This window comes from Magnolia sinica, chromosome 5, assembly GCF_029962835.1.
Source record: "Magnolia sinica isolate HGM2019 chromosome 5, MsV1, whole genome shotgun sequence".
In the NCBI taxonomy this organism is placed as follows: domain Eukaryota; kingdom Viridiplantae; phylum Streptophyta; class Magnoliopsida; order Magnoliales; family Magnoliaceae; genus Magnolia; species Magnolia sinica.
This window is the reverse complement of record NC_080577.1, coordinates 6,032,773-6,056,422: the sequence shown is the minus strand read 5'-3', so window position 1 is coordinate 6,056,422 and position 23,650 is coordinate 6,032,773. Positions and strand designations below refer to the sequence as shown.

The 23,650-nt window shown below is 41.1% G+C and overlaps 2 protein-coding genes across 9 annotated transcripts; one reads left to right on the top strand and one right to left on the bottom strand.

Annotated features, from left to right (window-relative positions):
* The first annotated feature begins 5,302 nt into the window (after nt 1-5,302).
* Nucleotides 5,303-14,151, top strand: LOC131245258 (protein NUCLEAR FUSION DEFECTIVE 6, mitochondrial). 8 transcript variants are annotated; one of them, XM_058244586.1, is made up of 4 exons: nt 5,303-5,560; nt 5,648-5,769; nt 8,262-8,298; nt 13,623-13,845. In XM_058244586.1, the coding sequence occupies exons 1-3, from the start codon at nt 5,406-5,408 to the stop codon at nt 8,279-8,281; spliced, it is 297 nt and encodes a 98-aa protein (XP_058100569.1). In that variant the 5' UTR covers nt 5,303-5,405; the 3' UTR covers nt 8,282-8,298; nt 13,623-13,845. The 8 variants fall into 8 exon arrangements, with proteins under 8 accessions (XP_058100569.1, XP_058100570.1, XP_058100571.1 ...); XM_058244587.1 differs by lacking the exon at nt 13,623-13,845 and adding an exon at nt 10,773-11,021; XM_058244588.1 differs by lacking the exon at nt 13,623-13,845 and adding an exon at nt 10,750-11,021.
* Nucleotides 14,152-17,944: 3,793 nt separating this feature from the next.
* Nucleotides 17,945-20,646, bottom strand: LOC131245257 (uncharacterized protein At4g28440-like). The gene is made up of 2 exons (XM_058244583.1): nt 20,290-20,646; nt 17,945-18,494 (listed from the first exon to the last, which is right to left on the bottom strand). Exons 1-2 carry the CDS (start codon nt 20,543-20,545, stop codon nt 18,304-18,306), a joined length of 447 nt encoding a protein of 148 aa, XP_058100566.1. The 5' UTR covers nt 20,546-20,646; the 3' UTR covers nt 17,945-18,303.
* Nucleotides 20,647-23,650: the final 3,004 nt, after the last annotated feature.

Genomic DNA, 23,650 nt, shown 5'->3' with positions numbered 1-23,650 from the left:
AAAAATAAGCATCATGGTGGGCCCCACTTATGTAAGTATTGTAAACCACACCCTCCATTGGTGTGGGCTCCATCAGGATGCATGTGTTTCATTCGACTATCCAACCATTTTTGAGATATTTTAAGGCCCATTGTGGAGGCCCATCTTCATGTACTGGTGATCCTTGTTGAGGCCCACCTTGATTTGTATAAGGCCCATATTATGAGGCCCATTGTAATGTACGCAAGGCCCATGTGACTAGGCCCATGTTGATGCATGTGTAGCCCGTCATTGAGGCCCACCTTGATATGTATATATGAGACCTATGTATGGGGCCCATTTGATGTGCTGGAGGCCCATAGGTCAAGGCCCAATAGGACACACATAAGGCCCACTGATAGGCCCATGCTTGCAGTGTAATTCCGCCATGGTATATGTGTTGATTTTGTAACGGGCCACGCCTTGGGAGTAATGCTGGTTTGACGTCCACATTGATAATGTTGGTTAAATGTCCGCATTATAGTTCTCCCTAAGGCCCACTGATAGGCCCAAACTTGTGGTAAGTAGGCCGTCTAGGCCCATCTCCATTATACCTAGAACCCATCTCTTATTACATGTTTAGTATAGATGCATGATTCATGATCATTCGCACCATATGTATGCCTGATGTGAGGAGTGACCGATCATAGCATATACCTTTGGATAGACCATTTATGGGCTCCCTGATAGGTGGAGTTGCCTCATATAAGTGCATGGTATATACAGGACTGTTGCATGTGTGTTTGTGTGACTCTTGCACTTTCATTTGTGTGATTGTAATTCTTGTATGCCCTAGCGACATCAAGGCCATAGCCTCAACCAGACACATCGTGGATGGTGAGATTGGATACCGAAATATTTGGGAACTAGCATACGGGCGCCATAGACGTCCCTGGGTGAAAATCCCTAAACCCGATGGTACCGAGAGGATGACTCCAATGTCGAGACCGAGTGGAAATATGAGCGCACGAGGGCCGAATACCAGAGGAGGCCGCGTCTCCCACCGTGTCGTGGTCGGTTGGAAAGGGGTGTGGCCTTACTCGCCCAAGAGTAAGGGCCAATACTAGGCTGAGTTTGACCAGCTCGTGAATGAGTCCATTATCGACGTGCCGGATAGGTATTGGCAGACTATTGGCCAGGCGGATAGTGAGGTTTCTTACGCTCACTTGGACTGTGCGGCTAGAAGAGTGGCAGTGCCATTTGGAGTGTATTGAACCCCGGTGATTATCCAGAATGAGAACTGTACTGATACATGATGAGGATTGGCATGCTTGAGTTGCATCTCGCATCGCATGGCTGTGTTATGGCCGATAGCATTCATATCTTGCACCGCATAGCCTTGATACGGCTGATTGCATTCATGTGCTCATCACCATGATTCCGCATTACTCTGACCTTGCATTTTGAGCACGTTTATATTGCGCACACACTTACACCACCCTTTAAGCTTTCCATAAGCTTATGCACGATTGATGCGTGCAGGTGACGCCAGGACGCAGTCGCAGCCATAGCATAGTAGCAGCAGGAGCGTGTAGACGAGCTTTGGAGTTTCTATCTTTTGCATTATCTTGTATTTTGCCCTTTCTGCCGCATTGTACTCAAAAGTTTTTGATCATAGTGGATTTTGTGGTGGTGTTCTTGTGGTTATTGTTTGTGGGTTATGCTTTTGTTATGCTCATTATGAATCAGACTGATGACTTGAAATCCTCCTTGTAGTATCCCAGGATCGGAACCTGGTGAATGGGTGCCGAGATCCGAAAATGGGGTTCTACGGAGGCTGTCGGCGCCGGATTCGGCGATCGGGAATTTTGTGAGCCCGGTTTCCAAGTTCGGGGCGTGACACCCCACCAAGTGATTTTACATGTTCTAGGCATCACTTCACATACATTTAGATGGTGTGACCCACCTGAGCTCCGTATACGGCTGATTTTTGGAGCAGCCACCTGGTCCAAGGGGACTCATCAAATGCATGGCGTTGATGTTCGAAACACATCACAATGGGGCCCACGGCTAAGGCCGTGAGGCCAGCCTGTCCGTCCACCAGCAGCGCCCGCGCACGCTGCTGCTGTCAGCAGCGCCTGCTGCAGCAGCGTGCCTTAGATTTTTTTTTTTTTTTTTTAAGGTTTTTCATATGTGGGGCCTGTGTCTTGAGAATCCACTCCGTCCATTGTATTCTATGGCCTAAGACGGATCAAACGAGTCCGCTATGCAGTATGTTTTTGACGGGTAGGGACATCAAGGTGGGTCCTAATGGATCTTAAAGGTAAAAAAAATTGTTTCCCCTGCCGGGGCCCGCCAGAAGATCGGATTGGATTCATTCTTTAGCTCAACGCCTAAAATTAGCTTGGAAATGAAATGGATGGTGTGGATTCAATTTTTACATCAAGGTGGGGCCTACATAAGTAGCCTGCCCCAAAAGTTCTCCTCCCTCATTGTTGAGAGTGTTGCTCATGCTTGTGAAAGACGTCCAGCGTCCAGGGACGCTGGACGAACCATGTACACATATGGTTCAAGGTGGGTCCCACGTGTGGGGTCCACATGGATATGGCCCACTTGATTTGGGTCAACCTTATATTTATGTTTTCTAATTACCATTAAGTAGGGCCCACATGGCTTGGATGGTCGTAGGGTCCATTTGATGGACAAATACACATCACATCTTATTGAGTGGGCCACAAAATAAAGGAAGAAGGGAGAGAGAGAGAGAGAAGGAGAATCACCCACTTTACTCTTTTTCTTCTTCCCATATACTCCAATGCTTCTATGAAGCTCTTTCAATGGTGAAGATGACAATCTAGAGGTTGGATTGGTGGGGATCTAAGGTAGATGGTGGTTGGATTTTTGGGATGGTTGGACGTCCATGGCTTTTGCAATAGAGAGTGAGGAAGAAAGAGGGAGGGAGAGAGAGATAGGAGAGAGAGAGAGAGAGGTGATGGTTTATAGGTAATTAATGAGTTGACTTATGGGGAAAAGGGAATGGGTGGTTATTTATGAGTTATGGCTAAGGTAGGGTAGGGTGATGTCACCCCTAGGGTGACATCATAGCAATTATGTTTCTAGGAAAGTACAACTAAAGGGATAGGTAGGTCCCGCGATCAAGCGATCAAAGGCTGAGATAATGCACGGGCCGGATCTCATAATCTGAGCGTCGCATTGACGCACGAGACGTGTCGTCGGAACCGCAGCAACGGCGCGGTCGCAATGACATAGGTCTCAGCTTGAGTCAGTTCGGGTTTATAGGATGTGACTCAAGAGCGTGTGCAAATGCTACCTGCGGGTCGTTGAAATTCGACTGGGAGGACCGTGAAAATTTACGGAACAGTACGGGCGAGAATACGGGTCTTACACGAGATCCATGTAAAGAGGGGTTATACGGAACTCGTGTCTGCGGAGGAACGCAGGTTGGCCAGCGAGTAACTCAGGGCCGTTTGGCTGGGCGGATTGGAAGGGATGCATGGTATTGGAAGGGATTGGAAGTTAAATCCCGGGATTGGCTGGGCATGCCAAACAGACTGGGTTATCTGATCCCGGGATATAACAATCCCATGGATCTTAAGACAATTCACTAACAACACTATCATTACCTTTAAATCCCATCCAATCCACCCTAATCCATTCAAATTTGGCCGGGACGTGTTTGATTCGAGGGATTGGAAGAGATGAGAAGGTTTAATTCTGGGATTGGATGGGCGTGCCAAACAGACTTGATATAGCAATCCCATGAATCTTAAGACAATCCACAGACAACACCATCATTACCTTGAAATCTATGCCATCCACCCTAATAACATTCAATCCCTTGCAATCCACCCGGCCAAACGGGCCCTTGGTATGCTAAACTCTGGCCCACCGTGATGGAAACGGATTGGCCAATGGTCAGTGCTCTGTGGACCCAACATAATGTATGTGTCTCATCCATCCATTTTTCTAGGTAATTTATTCTGTAAACCTAAAACTGAGGTATATTAAAATCTCAAGTGAGCCTTAAAGTGTTGATTGAACTCTCACCATTAAAAAATTTTTAGAGCTACAAAAGTTCTAGATAAGGTGATATTTATTTTTTGCCTTTGTCTAGGTCTATATGACCTAATTTACAGGTTAGATGTCAAATAAACATTACATTAGGCTCTATGAGATTTTTAATGATAAATGTTATCACTACTATTTTCCCATAGTACTGTTCATTTGAGATTTTGATTTGCCTCTTTTATGGATATATTATTAAAATGATGTGTAAAAATAAATGAATAGGTCAATAAAATATGTAAATCTGTGGGCCCACATTGCACCAGCTACTAGCCACCTAGCCAGTCTCAGTGTCACTAGCCAAACCATGTCCCAATGTGATGTATGTTTCTTTTCAATTTATCAGCCCATCCACCGTAGGGTATGATTCCAAGAATTATATTATATTGAAAGCTCATGTGGACTACACAATTGGGAAGAATAATAATTGAACGCCTATAGTTGGAAACTTCTCGAGGCCACATAAGTTTTGAATCAAGTTATATTTATTTATTATTATTATTATTTTTCCTTCCTACATGTCCGTGACTTGTGAATAAGCTGGACGACAAATAAACATCATTGTCGCCCCAGGCAGTTTTAAACGGTGGATATCATTATTCCGTCTTTCCTTGTGTTCTGGTTTACCTTTGGTTTGGGTACGCTTTAGCAGGTGACCCTAGTAATTAGGGTCTTTGGAGATAAAATTCCAACGCACCCTCGACTCTTTCAAAACCCGTTATCATCCACAGAGTCGATGACTAACATCGCGGGCAAAATCGTCAAAGCCCACTGGCGTTGTGTAGGCAGCAGAGACGTTGGCTCGAATACATCCGGACGTTTTAGAATATAATACGTTGGGGCTTTATCCATTGAAAATGTGTTTCTTTCAATGAATCGAACGGTTTAATTGATGGGGCTCCCCTTGGATGGAGGATGTAACAAATATTTTTCCAATTATAGTTCAACCATTTGTTTAATTAAAGTTACGGAGACCGTCCATTTTCAAAGAAAAAAGAACCAAATATCATATGGTTAAAGTAATCTAATTGAACAGATTTTATTTATTGTTTATGCAACATACCAGTCGAGACTAATCGTATAAACGGTCTGGATCATTGAATGACGACTCAGATTCAAAGAATAAAGTCCCGACGTATCATCCGCCAATCCGTCGGAACGTATAACAAGTAGATTGGCACGTGCTCGCCAGCGTGCAGGTTGACACGTGTGGCTAGATTCACCTCCTTCGCTCGTTGTAGGGTTTTACTCGTACATAGCTCCCAAAACCGCAAAACCCCGGCTCTCTCCCCATCTCAAAAAAAAAAAGAAGTGATCTCCGCCCCTCATTTTTCCCGGCAATCTCAGCAACCATCAATCCCATGGCCAGCATCGCGAGGTCCGTGATCCGGTCGTCGTCCTCCATCCGCAATGCAGCAGCCACAGCGGCAAAGCTCGGCACAGAAGCCAAAGCCGGTCGCTCCACCACCTCTTCCTTCTTCCGCAGCTCCTCCTCTCCCTCTCGCTTCCTCCTCAGGTCTCTCTCTCTCTCTCTCTCTCTCTCTCTCTCTCTCTCTCTCTCTCTCTCTCCGAACCGCTGATGTCGATCGTAACGAAAAATCAGGTCGCCCGTCGAGATGAGCTGCTGCGTCGAGACGCTGCTGCCGCTTCACACCGCCACCTCTTCTGCTCTCCTCACTTCGATGCTCTCCGTCACTCGTCCTGGCTACGGCTGGCTTTCCGAAGGTACTCTTGCGTTTCTCTCGTATATACATAAATACATATCGATATAGGTTTCGGAAATGATATTTCTAAAAAATTTTGCATTTTATTTTATATCTCATCGTTTCCGATTGCTACATCAGTCAGATTCGTGCAGGTTTTTGAGTTATCACGGCTTATTGAATTTTGTATTTCGTTAAGCATAGGAATGCTAGTATCGCATTCAAGTAGCGGGCCCACCCCAGGGGATGCATGGCGCTCACTTTTTGGCACCTGGACCGCTTTCATGCGGACCGCATCTAGGGTGGGCTGTATAGTTCAAGAACCATGACCATCAGATGGTTGAAATGTTGACCATGGACAGAAACTCTCTGTCAGAACAGTTAAGATCATTGCATGGTTGTTTTTGTCTCTGCCAATCCATGGTGAAACTTGCCTTGGAGCAAGTTGGATGTTGCAAACAGATACCATGTCTCTTTGTGGAGTTTATGTAATGTTTGGGAAATTTTAGCATTCCTCTCCTCAAAAGCAATTTACCTCCTTTGTAATCAACACGGACTGAAAGACAATAACACCCTCATGATATTATATAGTTCCATGAAATGTGGCACTGTTGTTTTCTCAATCTTGTTAGCGGAGAAAGATGTTTAGTCGGTGAGTCTGTCATTGTTGTTAGATAGAATAGGACCAATAGGCAAAGTGAATAACTGAATTCAGATTTCTTTGGGGATAAATATGGACCACATTCTATATGGTTGATATTCTGCAAGGGTGAGATGGTATCTATCACAATCGGGCAAAGTCCATGGCAAGGGTTTGCTACTTTGCTACACCTGTTATAATAAGAGAAGAAGGACAAGGAAAAGGAAAAAGTTCATTTGATGACTTTCACATATCCAGAACTCATGTTTTCTTTCCATTTTTCCTACCATTTAATTCTCTAAGAAAATATATGGGGGTGGGGATATTTTTTAATGGGCAGAGTTGATAAGTCAAACCGTTCTTGGATTAGAGGTCATGTACTGATTGTGCTCTCTCCGTATTGCCCATTTGGTAGAAGGGATCCTGAGCTTTTATTTCTTAGTATAAAGACCGAAATTCCCCTAATAGATTGAATAGGCTGGGCAACAGGCAGGCTTGAGGCTGGTTCAGGCCTAGATTTTGAACTGGTAAGGCTAGGCCTGCTCAAAATATTGATTTTGCCTTGCTAGGCCCGCCCCATTGCCAGCCCTAAGATTGAATTCATTGGTAGTATTTTCCAAACTGAGCTTGTTCCGGAAGAGAAAGAAGTTAGCCATACCATGTCTAGGAAATAGCTAAGCATCATGATACTTCTCTTCTTTTTTTTTTGGAGAAGATGGCCAACTCGTTAAAAAACAAGAAAAATGAAACAAAAGCATGCATTGCAAGCGGAAATTCACCCTCTCAGAATCAAGCAACATGATACTATCAAGGACTCTCTTTGGAATTTAGGATGAAAGGATTAGGAATGCCCTATCCACTTCCTCATGCAGCTTTTGGTTGACTCTGCCATCTAGCAATCTAGAGACTTTTCTTTTTTTTCTTTTTCATTTTTTTAAATTCTTGGATTTGGGGTACAATGCCCGAAATTGTGAAGATCTTTCCCTCTATAAGAAATTCACTCATGGAGTTATATGAGAAACTAATTGAAAATAGGTCAGGTATTGAGCGAAAATTTATTATCTTCAACACCACATCAATTATCCCAAGGATGCAATTGAGATGGCTAGTAACCAGAGGCTGATGCTCATGAGCCATAATGATTTGAGAATCTTCTCTATTGGGACAATTGTAATTAAGGGCATCTTTTTTGCAGAGAAGGGTTAACAGTACTTTTTCTCATTATATTTGGAAGTCTGGTCAGCTATCTTTATCCTATGTAATCATTAGCTCTCTTCTTCTCCTCCTCCTCCTCCTCCTCCTCTTCCAAAGCTGATTCTTATAGAATCATCCTTTAGCCAATGCTATGTTGGTTATGCCTGGACATGGATGTCAACTTTGGCAATGTATCTCTTATGTCTTCAAATTCTGTTGAAATTTATACATGATGCCTTATAGAGACGTGCATAGAGAAGGCAATTATGTGGGATAGATTGGGACACCATTGAGTTTGTGTTCTTCATTTCGACCTCTGACCAAGCGTGCTAAGGTTTCAGTCATGATTTTGTTGGTGTCTCTCACTTGTTTTATGTTTCTGGTAAGCATTTCATAAACATGATGGCATTATGGTGGACATGAATTCAAACAGAACAAGGTGATTAATGTCTGCATCAACAACACACTTCTTTCCTTTTATTGGAAGAACAATAAGCAAAGTAGCTTTATGAATTGTTGTGATCTCCAGCCGTTGGGTCTTTATTCAAGTTCAATAGCATGACATTATTTCTTTCTGTTATGTTCCTTTTCTCATCATTTCTTGGTCAACATGTCATTCTCCTATTCGTCTTTCCTTCTGTTTTGATAGAAATAGTGCATGCTTCCTTTTCCTCTTGTAGGCCAAGATGAAACTAGATGATGATCCAGCAGACAAAGGTGGAATAACTTGGTTTTTTTGCTTATCAAGCTTTGCAAGCATTAGTGAGGGGTTTTATCAATAGACTAGTTAAGGAAGGAGATTTTTTTTTTTCCCAAAAACTAGGAAAGTTGAACACTGATGTATCTTGAAAATGATGAAGAGACAAATGAATTGTCTTTGGAATTTTTTAAGTCACTCCCATCGTTTATTTGATGCAATTCATGCAGTCATATTTACTTATTTCTGTGATAAACTTCTTCCATTCATTGCGACTCTTTGTTCTTTTATGTTATGTTTGAAGGTTTGTGAGGATTTATCCACAATATTTTTGAAGGTAATAAACAACGAAGAAGCACTGAATTTTAAGGAAAGACTCTTTTGTCAATGGTAAAGAAAGCCCTAGGACTATGCTATCAGTATTGGATTCGAAATGTGTAAATATATGTACTGCATTTAGTTTTTGTGCAAATGTGGTCAGTGAACTATTCTAGAATAAAAATGGCATCCAATTGCAATTGATTAACCATGTTTTTGGTTGTTGATAATATATTGCGTTTATTTTATACCTATTTTAAGCTTTTACATTTACGATTTTCTTTGTTTTTCTTTTCTTTTCTTTCTTCTTCTTCTTCTTCTTCTTCTTCTTTTTAACAATTGTGAAGTGAAAATTTTGGAAACTACAGAAATGGTACAACGGTAACCCAACTCAGGTGCAATAGAAGTTACATGGTATGGCATGATTAGCGCAGTCTATTTGTCAGGGAATTGCCTTCAATATGAACTTGAGAAAAACAACATATATCTAAGGGGAAAAAAGGAAAAAAAGTAGATCTTACTCTGATGATATATTTAATGGCCCTGCAATCATTGTCATGCACATAGTGTTCATGACGATTATTAGGAGTGTCCCATTTACAATTGTAATTCAGGCCTTATATTGGATTTAGCTTCATCCTATAACCTTCCATCAGAATATCCTTGTAGTTTCTGTAGGTAGACCGTCAAAACTGGAACGATATTCATCAAGTATTACTGGGTTTGCAATTTGTCTAAATACTACTCTAGTCTATGGAGTAGCTCAAAAGTCATAGTTGAATACAGTACACAGGTCCTAAGATTCAAGCCTAATCTCAGTGTCTCATATTCTATTTTTGATGTAGATTGGTTGCAATTATGAATGCTTAGGCCATGTTTGGAAACCATGGATTCTTTGCCAAACAATGGAAAAGGAAAAGGGCTTTCCTTTCACGTGACAATTTTGTTGTTTGGATAGCAAAGTATAAAGTGGATAAGGATTCCACCAAGCAACCAACACACCTTTTTCATATTTTGGATTCTTAGCACAAGAGCCTAGGGTAAGTGTTGTGAAAGGAGTATGACATTTCCACTTACTATCCAAACAAGAACTCAAAATTGGATTCCATGTTTCATTAGTTCTCAAGAAATTCATGATTGCATAATTTCACTCCCTTTCTTTTCTTTGGATTCTATGTACCCAAACATGCCTTTGGTGAAGAAGAGGATTGCAACATGTGAAGAGGTCATGTATATTCATACCCTAAGGAGGAGACCTACGTGCATAGGAAATTGTCACTCTAATTTTGGGAAAGTGTAGAAACTTTCTTCTTTATGTACTCTTAGTTGCAGAGTGTCACGGGAGCATGCTTCAAGGTTTTTGTCTGCATGATCTGATCTATTAACTGATTTTGTTGTAAGTTTTCCTTCTTGCTATTTTTATGGTAAATACTATTTGGCCGTGAATGTTCTGCCATGATGTGCCAAATTATGACATTCTCTAGTTGGTACAAAAGGCTGCTTCTGCAACAACTTCATTTCCTAAAGTGTTGCTGTCACATGTAAAACTTCTAATGTTGGCACAACCGGTAGTTGTGGCTCTTTTTTTTTTATTCTTCCTTTTCTTTTGATGGTTTCAACTGGCATTGTATCTTTGTGCCAAATATGTAGGAATGAACTACTTTCTACTTGGCATTCTACAGTGTTATTAATGTGTTTATCCTAATACATTCTAAACAACCCTGAAATGCTTTATTCTATTAGGAATGGCTCTGCTTACAATTTTTTATTTTATTTTATTTTATATTATTATTATTATTATTATTTTTAAAGTTCAATTGTGTAAGCCTCTGCCTACATGATTAGTTTGCCAATGATGCAGTAATATTGTAGGCATCATTATCTTGGAATTAGAGGTTTTCTTTCCTGCCTTATGTAGATTAATCCGAATTTATATTCACCACATCAGCATTATTTAGTTTTTTTTTTTTTTTTTAAAAGATACATCAGCATTATTTAGTGAAGCATATTGATAAACATAGACATATTAAACGGATGCTTATAATCTGTATGATAACGGAGCAAACCTCATGAATTTTTCTTGAAGTATTAACTTCTGTTATTTTATATCATTGTTTAAAAAAAAAGTATGCTAATATTTTGTACTAAACCAGTTGGCAACGATGACGTGTGACAGGCTCTAGGGGGATCTAATGAAGTGCTGAGTATGCCATCCCTGCGATCTAAGACAGTTGATACCTGACATTGTTGGGAAGAACTGCATGATTTATATACTGGCTGTGTTTTGTCATTGAAATTTTAACTAACCCGAGTGGATTATTAATGGTTGGGTTCTTCATAAGTTCAATTTGCTGCAGACATTGTTTTGAGGTTGTTTGGTGGATATGATTTATTGAGATTACTGAAATCTGATTGACTGGTCTAATGATTGAATTTTAGTCGTCTTAGTTCAAGCCATTGAAAACTCTCCCCTATGGTTAGATCCTGTCTGATGGGTTTAAGGTGCAACTTTGGAAAATTTTGTTGCTAAATTGTGAGAGATGAGGTGCATCACAAGCAGAAAAATGAGATGAGACAATAGAAACTGTTACTTCCTAGGAGGGGGAGGACTTGTCAGGTACAGCCATATGAAGACAAGAAAGAAGTTGTTGCCAATCAAACATGAAATGGGCACAAAAGGGGTCAAAAGCAGTGGCAGTGTTATTGGCAAAGGTTCATTGCACTGTCCTGTTGGCCACTAAGCTGGTTGATTAGCTGCAGCTACCCTGTCTGCCGGCAACATCTTGATCATTTAGGATCATATCTAATATTAGGTCTACTCGTACAGTTGTACTATATCTACCTGCACTTACATTGGCCCTAAGCTGTCATAGACTCATATGGGCTGTGTGTGCGTGTGCGCCTCACCGTATGATGCCTGTTTGGACATGGATGCAATTATTGGAGACGTGATTCCGCATTTCCAAAAAAATCAGGATTGGAAATGAATATGAGTGCTCACTCTACAACTTATTACTCCTAGAAAATCAGTAGGGGTTCAGAAAAGAATGAAGATAATCCAACAGGAATACTAAACTCTCGCTACAAGTATAGATGCCACATCTACAACTAGTGTCAGTTTCTATGTTGCCTCATTGCAGTGCTATAGGCATATAGCCATATATAGGTAAGTGGGAAACCTCTCTGCCTAGATATTTCTGGGTAATCTAATTGTATAAATTCCTCTACCTTTCTGATTTGAATTCTTCTCAGAATTATAAGCGTGTCCACATCAACATCTGAAAAAAGCTATATATTGCTGACTTCATTCAAAGTGATGATCAGATGAGGAGTTCAACTGCTTTTATTTTTAGCTAAGAAGCAACTAAAATTGCCAAAAGCATAAAGTAAACACATCAAAATATGTCAAATCAGCGCCAATAGATTGAACATGACAAACCTCCATTATGCTTAAAAAATTCTTGCCATGACTCAGAAACTGAGAGTTACGCCACTCAAGTGTGCACAGTTAGTCAGAAAATCGAAAGCAGATACCTTTGTGACTCTCTTCTTCAAAACAAATCCATGTATATCACTGTCCACCTCTTATGTTATGTTAGTTTTGAATGTACCCCTGGGCTGTCACCCCAACAAAGGTATCTGCTTTGGATTTTCTGTGAATCATATTACTGGGCCTAAGATTCCTGCTAAATTACATGAATTGACTACTTTGTGGAATGGTTAAGACTTTGGTCTTGGTTTTTCTCAAGATATATAATATGTTATCTTTGGATTTGTTCACTACTACAAAGCATTTGTTGCATGCTATAGCCTTTTGAACCTGGAAATCCTCTTCTTCTTTTTGGCAAGAAGTTGTGTTGGATGCCCCCCCCCAAAAAAAGGTTCCACCTGTTCTTGAAGCATATTGCAATTATCAACCATTTGAAGACATTCTAGTTTTTGCACTGCCCTCGTAGGGTCAGTTTGAATGGAAAGTCCATGTCAACTTGTAGTTTGTCGTCTCGGGGCTTGTTTCTCCAATAAACAACATGGAGCTGTTCTTAGAGCTTGCTGGGAAGGAAAATACTGTGCAATTCATTGAGTAGCACCTTTTTAAAAAAAAATAAATTTATTTTTAACACACACACACACACCCCACACACTCACGCTAGTGGAATTTCACCACCTATGGGTACTCGAACCCTTGACCGGGAGTTGAAACTCCCAAGAGTCTAGCACCCTAGCAAGAGTGAACCATTGAGTAGCACCTTATAGAAGTATTTTGGGACAAAAGTATCTCTTTCTTTTGGGTATAAAGTGGGCATAAAGTGATCCTGTGCGATTGCACAATCACACAACTTTTTAATTTTGTTTTTGAAAAAAAATGAAAAAAAATAAAATCGGGAAAAATGGAAAGTATATGCAATTGCATATGCCATTATGCAGCCTCTTTATGTAAATGTGATCGCATACTATCCCATATAGCTTTGATTTGGGCCCACCTTTAATATCCACCATCCATTATGTGAGGCTAGCCTTTGATGTAGACTGTTCATTATGTTGGGTCCAACTTGGCCCTGTCTTCAATGTGAACTGTACGTTCTGTGGGGCCTACCTTCAATGGTAGGCAAAGGTTAGTCAATGGAAGGGCATGGAATAATTTAAGAGTGACAAGATATTTGGATGGATGAATTTCCTGAATAGCACAAAACGCAATCATGGTAGTCATTTATAAATAATGTAGTTCATTAAGTGTATTGTTTAAGTTTAATCTTTGGAGGATCAAAGACTGTTGTGATGGTATCATCCGAAGAGAAAAAAAAAAAACTGAAAAAAAGGTAGTTGTTGTTATTATTATTATTATTATTTTGTAGTGAGATCGATGTCTTTTTGTTTTTTTTTAAGTTACTACTGGACTGTAAATTTCCCTGTTGAGATGATTTGTTGGGACTGCATCCCTTTCTCTTTTCTATTTTCTTTCAGTGCTGATACACCATTGCACATTATCTCACCAATTGACCAAGTTGCAATTCATTTGCTTGTTTAGGGTTGTGACATCTCCTTGTATCATCGGCCATTTCAGTTTGAAGACATACTCATGACGCCCTCAATTCTATAATTTAATTTTCATTTTCGGTTGAGAATAGGGGCAATCTTTTAAACTACCATAGTGATGCAAAACAAGTTTGATGAAATGGGTTGATGATAATCGCTTGTTGGTAACTCATACTTTCTTAATTTCCGTTCGTTCGGATTTTCTTGTTTTCTAAGTGGCCTCCATATGTGTATTTGGTTGTATTGTAGATGGATGAGTTTGGCTTGTGGGATGCATTTCATTGGTGGTATTTCTTCTTCATGAGCTCTCTTTGAGGGATTTGTAGACCTGCTTGAGAGGCATATACATCGTAGAAAATTTTCCCAGTGAAAAGATGTTTTCCAGTAATAATGGCTCCCACTGTTCAAGATCATGACTTCTGGACAGGAATCTGGTATCCATTTAGGCACCAAACCTTTTGATGTGGTTGTTTCTCTGAGCTTGATTGAGATTTCGGGTGCTGGTTGCCATGTTTGGAGAACTTGGACATGGACGTGTCATCTTTCTGTTCGTGATGGTTTTTCTTTGTTCTGTGCATGGTGAGGCGTTGATTCTGCTGCTGCAAATTTGAGTGGTTGTGGTTGTGGGTGTGTTTGGATGCTTTGATTTGACAAAACTTCAATTCACTGAGTTGTATATGGGGGAAGCAACAAGGTCGGGGTGGCTTAATTTTAATTCATGAATATCAAATCCCGAATTGCAATTGGGTATGCTTCATTTTTACCCTTTTATCATATTGAGCATTTGCAACTCATTTCAATTGAACATCCAAACAAAGCCCACGCGATGCAAACAAACATGAAATGTGGCCCAAACACTGGACGGGCAGAAAGGCTGCAGTCAAACCTGGTGAGGTTTTTACCTGTTCTATTAACTTTAGGAAATTATCTGCAAATGGATTTTGAGAACTTTACCAGGTGATAGTAGCCCATCTCTAAGGAAAACCGACCCAAGCACAAGCTGATCGTTCCACCTTACCAAAAATAGATATCTACATTGACCAAAAACTTTAGGGATACGTGCGTAGGCTAGTTGCCTGCCCATGCAAATTGAACCACTGATAACCGTAACAATTGCCATTAGGGAACCCAACCGTAGAGTGGTGGGACCCATCACTATTCGGTGAAGCATGTGGCTGTGTTTTACGCTACTGGAAAAAGGCATTGGCTCTGCGTTGATATAGTATTCCATGTATGTAAAAAGGTGATAATCCGAGGACTTTCCATAGACTTGCTTGCCTTTTAGGTTCTTTGGGTCCTACCACATCCCCATGTGGCCATCTGTCGACGTGCAAGATCCAAGCTGACCCATCAGGTGGGCCAGTTATGTGGATGAATGTGCCCAAATTTTAGTATAGTTCAGCCAGCGCCACACCACAAAGTGCACCCTCTGAGGCGTTCATCTGAGAGAAATGGTCTTGTGGGTTCGGTGTATGGTAACTTTCCCATGCGCCATGTACCAACACGCAAAACCCAACCTGACCTATAAGGTGGGCCGCAACATGTGGATGCCTGGGCCCATTATTTAGCTTAGTTCCATCAGAAACAAATGGTCTGGTAGGCCGAGTGTATGGAAACCTTCTGATGCGCCTGGTTGCATTTGGATTCATTGGCATCCTCATCACCTACCCGGACCATCCATTAAGTTCAGCCCACGTACACTATGGAAAACTCGCATCAATGTGATAGTCCTAAGAATACCTAATTATTATTATTATTTTTTTAAATATGCATCTTCTGCAAACAATCTCATCAATTCATTTTGCGAATGACTGATTCAATTTTGGATCGTATGAGTTTTTGCCCGTGACGAATGGACTGGATCTAATGGATGGTCCCCCAATAGGAGCTGTTGCAGCGAATGAGTTCCAAATGCACGGAAGCTTTCAATGCACTTAGCAAACTAATCCTTTCCGCCTGGGTGGTGATTTGGGATGGAAGCAGATTGCGTACTGAGTAAACTCTGTGGGATCCACCATAATTTACGTTTTTTATCCACTCCGTCCATCAATTTTACTAGATACTTATATATCCTTAGCACAAAAATGAAGCACATCCAAAGTTCAAATGGACCACAATACAGTAAGCAATATGAATTGAACATCTTCCATTGAAAAATTCTTGGGGGCACAGAAGTTTTGGATCAAGCTGATATTTGTTTTTTCCATTCATCCATGTCTTTGCGATCTTATGAAAGGGTGATGACAAATAAACATCACTGTGGGCCCTAGGAAGGTTTCAATGGTGGGAATCATTATTCCCACTCTTTCCTGTGGTACGGTCCACTTAGCTTTGGATATTCTTCAATTTTGGGCTCAACCCCTCAAATGAGATGGAAAAATGGATGGACGGCATGGATATGCCATATACATTTAAGATGGGCTCAACAGAGTTTACTCAGCACGATAGGAGCTTAATGTAACTCTTTCGGGGTTCATTTAGACTGGTATCCTTAACCCAAGTATCTGGTGGGCCCTTTTGGAAGCACGGAGCACCTTTCCTAGCTTAATTGCAATTATGATTTATTTTTTTTAATAAAACAAAGAAATACACGTAATTGCAATTATGAGAAGTTTTTAAAGACAAAGAAATACCCATAATAGAGATTTACGAGAGGGAAAACCGGTATTTCACTCCTACAAAGCCGACGTGGAGAACATGGGGTCCACCATGTTTGATATTTAAGGGGACACTGATAAAACCATCTAGGCCCTGTTTAGCTGCCGCTTACAAATGAGTCCAATCTCATTTTAATTAACAGCAATTGCGTATTAGAGGTCATAGTTTAGACATGAACTCTGCTAAGCCCGCACCCACCCACGTGCCAGCATGGAACGATGGTCCAAGATCCAATCCATCCATCAGAACGGCACCACTGTTGATGCCTTTCGACCAATAATCAGGTTGATCCAGTGGTCAGGTGGAACACAGTAAGTAAAACAAATACGGCTTTGAAAAATAAGTTTTCTGGGCCATCCACTTGTTTCAAATATTGGGGCCTACACGTCGAGTGAACCATATTTTCTTTTGGAAAAAAAAAAAACATGCACAAGATCGGTCCCACCTGATAGATGAATTGGATCTCATGTCACTTTTGTAGCAATAGATGAGCTCTACTGCACATGCATGTACCTAGCAAAAGTCTGTACAAACTATGGGGTCATCAATATTATTTTTAATCCTAACCAAGATTTCTCATGCACAATTAATGTTAATGACAATGAGATGAATTCATTTTTAAATGGCAACCGGGCAGGGCGTACTAAGTTTGCCCGGAGGAGACCGCTTCATGGATTGGCCCACGTATATGAATGCAGTGATCTGGTTGCGTCTAACTAAAAGTCTTTTTTTTAAAATTTTAATGGACCCTTGCATGGGACAAACGAGGTACGGATCAGATATGAAACAGCATGGCACCAGGGTAACTCATGTTGGCAATTGGCGATTAGAGGTGGAAATGGTAGAGATGCCATGTCCACCCATTAAAAAAGTTTCCAGTTTCTGAGCCACCCCAAACACTGACAGAATCGAAACTGATCCACCCGGATAATTGTGTCATTTACTATTTGGATGGCATCCCCAAAAAACGAACACCCTAATGCAGAATCCGCATGGAGAGATAGAAAGCAGGTATCACATCCAATGTTGTCAAGTGGGCATAAAGTGATCCTGTGCGATTGCACAATCGCACAACTTTTTAATTTTGTTTTTGAAAAAAAATAAAATAAAATCGGGAAAAATGGAAGGTATGCAATTGCATATGCCATTATGCGGCCTCTTTATGCAATATGCGATCGCATACTATCCCATATGCCATACATTGACAACATTGCTTTTGTGCAATTGCTTTTGACAACATTGATCACATCTGATACATTTGGAAGAATACATATATTGTGAGACAGTTCCTTGAACTTCACAGGCTAGCATGTTACAGTGGGCCACACAGGCAACATGAAAAATCAAATGCAAATTGCAGCCAGCACCCAATCGAATGACAACAACATCATTGTTCCAAGGTACTTGTACCATATTTCTCATCTAGAGAAAGCACACAAAGCTTTCTTTACTCAGGTCCAAACCATCAATAAAATTTCAACACCATCAATTCATCCAGGCTGCTCTAGTAGACATGTCAGCTGCCTCCAAAAACTCATTTTTTCTTTTCTTTTGAGGGTGGGGGATGGCAGGGCGTGGACCCGTGTGCGTGTGTGTGCCTGTTAGGCTAGCAAACCACTCATGAGCCAACATCAGCAAAATCTAAAGCCAAAAGCATGAAGAAGAAATTGACAAAGATCTTATTATAATAAACACTAGCTTGTCTTTCGCAAATTCAGTAAGTATATGTGCGTCTCATGAAACGAATCCATGAGTAACCAATCCTTTTCTACAACCCACCACCAACACAACTAATTCTAGTTCAAGGCAGGTATTAAAGAACAACAACAAAGTCAAAAGATTCAGTGAGATTTTGTATCCTAACTTGAAATTGTTTTCGTTTAAAAAAGTAAAAATGTTACCTCCTTGGTAAGAGCTCCAACAAAGATAAAACTAACCAATTATGCTTTCAAAAGCTCGGCCATCTTCATGCTTTTTCACCTCTTATGTATCACATCCACAAATAGAGATCCTAGTCACTCCTGGACAATGTTCACCAGTTCATACTCAACAAGAGACAGATTGTTATCCTCATCCACTATAAATTTAGCAGGCTCAGTGACCTCAACCCGGCCCCACTTGTCAACCGCCAGCCTCATCAACCCCTTGAACATATCAATTTTAGCATTTCGCAGTATCACAGTAGCACCCGGTTTCATCAAGTCCACTGCCCCAAAAGACAGACATCACTATGAGTTAGAAGAAAGAAGTGTTGTACAATGGTCGCATCAACTATCCTAAATTCCATTTGCCTAGCATTTTGGATGGATGCACATTCTAAACATCATCTGCAACCTAGATAAGTCAACTTGGATGAGTTGTTCTAGTTCCCGTGTCATAGTCAACGAAACAAGTCACTGGACAAAAACAGAATAGAAGTGGAATAAGTTGGGGCATGTCATACTGGTTTCAGGCGAGCCACTAAGAAACCACTACTTAAAAGCATGCCATCAGATCCATCTTTCAGTGATTCAATCATTGGTCATCAAACATAGGCTCACTTTTCATGGAAAACTCCTGAAGAACAGAAATACTTGTGGCCCAAAAATCAAAACCAGATTATACAATCCCAAAAGCAACTACATCTTGGGCCTGTCTAGGTGCCACTTAAAATGAGTTGAGATTAAAGTTTTAAGTAAGTGGCAGGGCCTGTCTGGTATACGCTTAAAAATAATTTCACGTCATTTTTGTTAATCGTAATTATGTGATCATATTTCTTTATGGTAAGGACTAAATAATCTTCGCAACCAATTATCACAATCTCTACTACATAATTATGATTAACTAAAATGAGATTAATTCATTTTCAAGCATCTGCTAAGGCCCTTAGACGCACACGAAAATAATTTTAACATAATCTGGAAACTGACCACATTTCTGTCCAGGATTGAAGGACAGGTTTAAGCAGGAAGTGCAAGCCCTTTTCGACATCTAGAAACAAACATTCCTACTGACAAAATAAAAAGCATGTTATATTCACAAATTCCATAAAAAATAATCTCATGTGAACACCAACAACTGGAAGTGGGAAAAGAGAGTTAAAATTCTAACAGAAGTTAAGGTTTCAGATGTCATAATCAAAATAGCAGCAAGTTTGGGTTCAACATATAGCCGTCAATGGACCAGGCAGGCCATCGGGATCATGTGCCAAGCCCATCACAAGCTGCAGCAGTGCAGTTGCATGCCCGTGGACCAGGCTCAGGGCTCTTTTTCGGGCCCATCAAATAAACAGGCTGAGCCAGAGCCTAATTTCTATCGGACCGTGCTAGCATACCTCATGTAGGCACAGAGGGCATGTCTTCGGCCAATGCACCGCCTCATGGGGGGGAATGAATTTATGAAGGGCTTGACTTTAATGTTAGTTTTGCACCATTTAGAAAATGGAGGTGACCATCGTTGGTCCCATGGTGCATGGAGCATAGATCTAAAATCACTCTAATCAATCAATACCAACCATACATTTATGGCTACCATATGGATGGTTCAAGAAAAAAAACAGTGAGCAGTCCAAATTTTAAGGGAAAACAGATGTTGAGTATGGTATTCTCAGCGCAATTTTTTGGATTGTGTCAGAAATTTGGACAGTGAAGATTGCCCTACAACTATGCCATGTGCATGTTCGAGTAGTCACCGCCATTTCTCGCTCTGGAGCAGCGAAAGTTACCCTGCCGTCATACCCACACAAGTCAGGCCACAGTCTCCGTTTCATTTGGAGGCACGGCCCAAGTACGAAGGTAAATTTGGGATGAAAACTATACAATGGTTTGGAGGGCACTCAGATCGTACTACCAAAAACTAGGGTTTTTCTAGTGTTTCAAACATCACAGGAATTGAGATTAGGTAACTAAATAAATAATTCTAGGGTTAGGGTTTCATCAAGAGAGAAAAGGACAAAGATTGCAAAGAAGGCGTGACATACATGGCATGCATGCATGAATGTAGGCATGGACATGCGTTGGTACCTTGATCATTGCGGGCGGTGAAGATGATGCAGCCGGTCTCGTCGCCAACGAGGCATTCGGCGACGCGCGTGTGGCGGAGGTGGGGAGAAGCGGCCCTGCCCTTTTGCATGACCGTCTTAGAGCTGACGACCTTGACTGTGAGGGTGTGGCCGCTCGTGCCGGGCTTCAGCTGGTCCGCCTTCGTAAACACTGGCTTCCTCATGCCCGGTTTCGTAACTCCATTGCCGCTTTGCTGTGATGCTTCTGTGGATGCCATGGCGGAATTAAACTCTTGAAAAACCCTAACCCAAACCCGATAAAATAAAAGAGAGACGGGCGAGGGTTTCCTTCCGAAGGAGACTTTTCGGGGAGGAGAGCGGACGTATGGTTTTCGGGAAGGAGGGAAATCGGATTGCGTACTGAGTTACTCAGTACACTCTTATCGTACGGAGTAAACTCTTTTGGGCCCACCGTGAATGTATCTGATACATCCACGCCGTCCATCCGTTTTTCCGTCTTATTTTAGTGGTTGAGACCAAAATTTAAGCATAAAAAAAGATCAAGTGGACCGTAACATTGGAAACAGTTGGAATAATGACTTCCACCGTTGAAACCTTTCTAGGGGCCACAGTGATGTTTATTTCTCATTCAACCTATTCATAAGATCAAAGAGACATAGATGAAGGGAAAACACAAATACAAGATTTATCCAAAACTTGCAACTGTAGATGTTCAATTCGCACTGTTTCCTATGGTGTGTTCCACTTGAGATCGGATATATTTCATTTTTAGGTTTAAGGCATAAAATTATCTGTTAAAATGGACGGACGGAGTGGATAAAATACATAAATCCCGTTGGACCCCACAAAATTTACTTAGTACGCTTGGGGCCTGTTTGGCCGGGTAGATTGGAAGGAATTGAATGGTGTTAAGGTAGATGGCATGGATTTCTAGGTAATGATGGTGTTGTCAGTCGATTGTTTGGAGATCCATAGGATTGATATATCCCTGGATTGCTATATCCAGCCTATTTGGCGCGCCCGGCCAATCCCGGTATTAAACTTTCTCATCCCTTCTAATCCTTGAAACCAAATACGTCCCAGGCAAATTTGAAGGATTAGGGTGGATTTGATGGAATTTAAATGTAATGATGGTGTTGTCAGCGGAATGTCTTGAAATACATGGGATTGGGATCAGATCACTGACTCTGTTTGGCACGCCAGACCAATCTCGGTATTTGACTTTCCATCCCTTCCAATACCCTTCCAATCCGACCAGCCAAACGGGCCCTTAGCGTTAAGAGTTACTCAGTACGCAATCTGCTTTCGTAATAAATATGGTGAAAAAGTTTGATACTCTGGCGGTGTATGATGGATGGTACTCGTGCATCAATAAATTCCACACACCCACTCCATGTGGACAGATGATCCATCGTCTCAATGTTGAAATACAGTCTTTCTTTTCTTTTTCTTTTTTACACACGCACACACACCCCACACACGCATGCCATAATGGAATTTCACCACCTATGTACTCGAACCCTTGACCCGGTGTTGAAACTCTGAGAGTCCACCACCCGAGTAAGAGCAAGGACCCACGTATTAGAGTTGCATGCACATGGCATAAAAGTAGTTCAAGCTTGTGTGGGCACGTGTCGTGCCAAGACGAGCGCTGACGATACTCGAGCTCGTAATTTAGAGGATATCAAAGTTACATGGGCTCCAAATTGATGTATTTATTATATTCACACCGTTAATCCATTTGTTGAGATCATTTTAGAGAATGACCCTAAAAATAAACCAAATCCAAATCTCAACAGTACCACACCACAAATATCAGCGGAATCAAATCCATTCATGAGGTCACAAAGTCCCGGAAGAAGAGGAAAAACAAATATCATATTGATCCAAAACATTCAGGACCCATAAGGGTTTCAATGGTAGACCTTCAATCCCTAGTACTTTTTTTAGTGCGGTCTAATTGATCTTTAGATTCGTTTTATTTTTCAGTTCAACCCTTAAAACTAGCTGGCCAAATGGATGGACGGTTTGGATATAACACATACCTCATGATATGACCTAAAGAACTTGCTGACATCAACAGACCAGCTGGATCGCTGGTGTGTGGTACAACAGCCAATACGCTTCCATTGAATTGGCAATGATAACCAAGATGGTTGGATACGGATCGGCTGCTCCCCCGCCATCAGCCAATGGCTGATGGTCGGTGCTATGTGCGCCCCACTATCATGTATGTGATTCATCCATGCCTCCCTCTATTTTTCTAGATTATTTTATGGTATTAGACCAAAAATAAGTTATATCCTAATATCAAGTTCACCACATTACAGGAAACAGTGTTAAATGTACACTGACCATTAAAGACCATTAAAAACTTGTTGGGGCCATTGATTTTTTCAGTATGGTCCACTTGATAGTTAGATTTGTCTTATTTTTTATCTCAAGCCTTAAGACTAGCTATGGATGGATGATTTGGATATAACACATACCTCATGATTAGATAATTCCTGCTATAAAGCTTGTGAGGTACACCAGCCAATCCGCTTCCGACGTGGATGGCCTGCGAAAGCCTTTCCCACCGAGTTATAGCGCCGGAAAGTTAGGTGAGGCCCACCATGATGTTTGTGAGAAATCCACTCCATCCATCAATTTTTTAATGTCATTTTAGTAATTATAGTAAAAAATGAGCCGGATCTAAGACTCAAGTGGTCTGAAAATGTAAGGATTGTACGTTTACGGTTGAAATATTTGTAGGGCCAGAGAAGTTTGGTATCAGGCTAATATTTGTGCTTTCAGTTCATCCCAATAAGAATGACGTTATGAACGGTGGATGACATGTAAACATCACTTTCGACCCGTAGAAGTTTCAGCAGTAGGAATTTTCCTACTCATCTTTTCCTTTAGTGCGGCCCACTTGAGTCTTCGAACCTACTCACTTTTAGTCTCAAGTTCCAAAATGATCCCACAAAACGGATAGACGGGTCCACGGGATAGATTTCTCACAAGGATCACGGTGGGGCCCACATGGGTTTCCAGAGTAGGAAATCCGTGTCCAACATGGTTTTAATGCTAGTACTTGTATCAACCTACCCAACCTGTATGGTTACGCATGTATTAATGCATGACACGCAGATTCTGTCCCGCCCAGCCCCTCCAGTTAGGAACAGCTAGGAGCTCTGGGTGACCACCGTGATCTATGGGTTTTATCCACCGTTCATTCATTTTATTTTACAGTGGCATTTTATAGAATAAGACTAAAAGTTAGGCAAATTCAAAGCTCAAGTGAACCTGTTGAAAGTTTCCTAAGGCCCACCACAATGTTTATTTGACATAATACCTATTCATAAAGTTACATAGACTAG

Coding starts and splice junctions, on each gene's coding strand:
- LOC131245258 (XM_058244586.1), top strand. CDS start 5,406: ATGGCCAGCATCGCGAGGTCCGTGATCCGGTCGTCGTCCTCCATCCGC. Junction 5,561..5,647: donor CCCTCTCGCTTCCTCCTCAG/GTCTCTCTCTCT, acceptor ACGAAAAATCAG/GTCGCCCGTCGAGATGAGCT. Junction 5,770..8,261: donor CTACGGCTGGCTTTCCGAAG/GTACTCTTGCGT, acceptor TTCCTCTTGTAG/GCCAAGATGAAACTAGATGA.
- LOC131245257 (XM_058244583.1), bottom strand. CDS start 20,545: ATGGCATCCACAGAAGCATCACAGCAAAGCGGCAATGGAGTTACGAAA. Junction 18,495..20,289: donor CACCGCCCGCAATGATCAAG/GTACCAACGCAT, acceptor CTTTTGGGGCAG/TGGACTTGATGAAACCGGGT.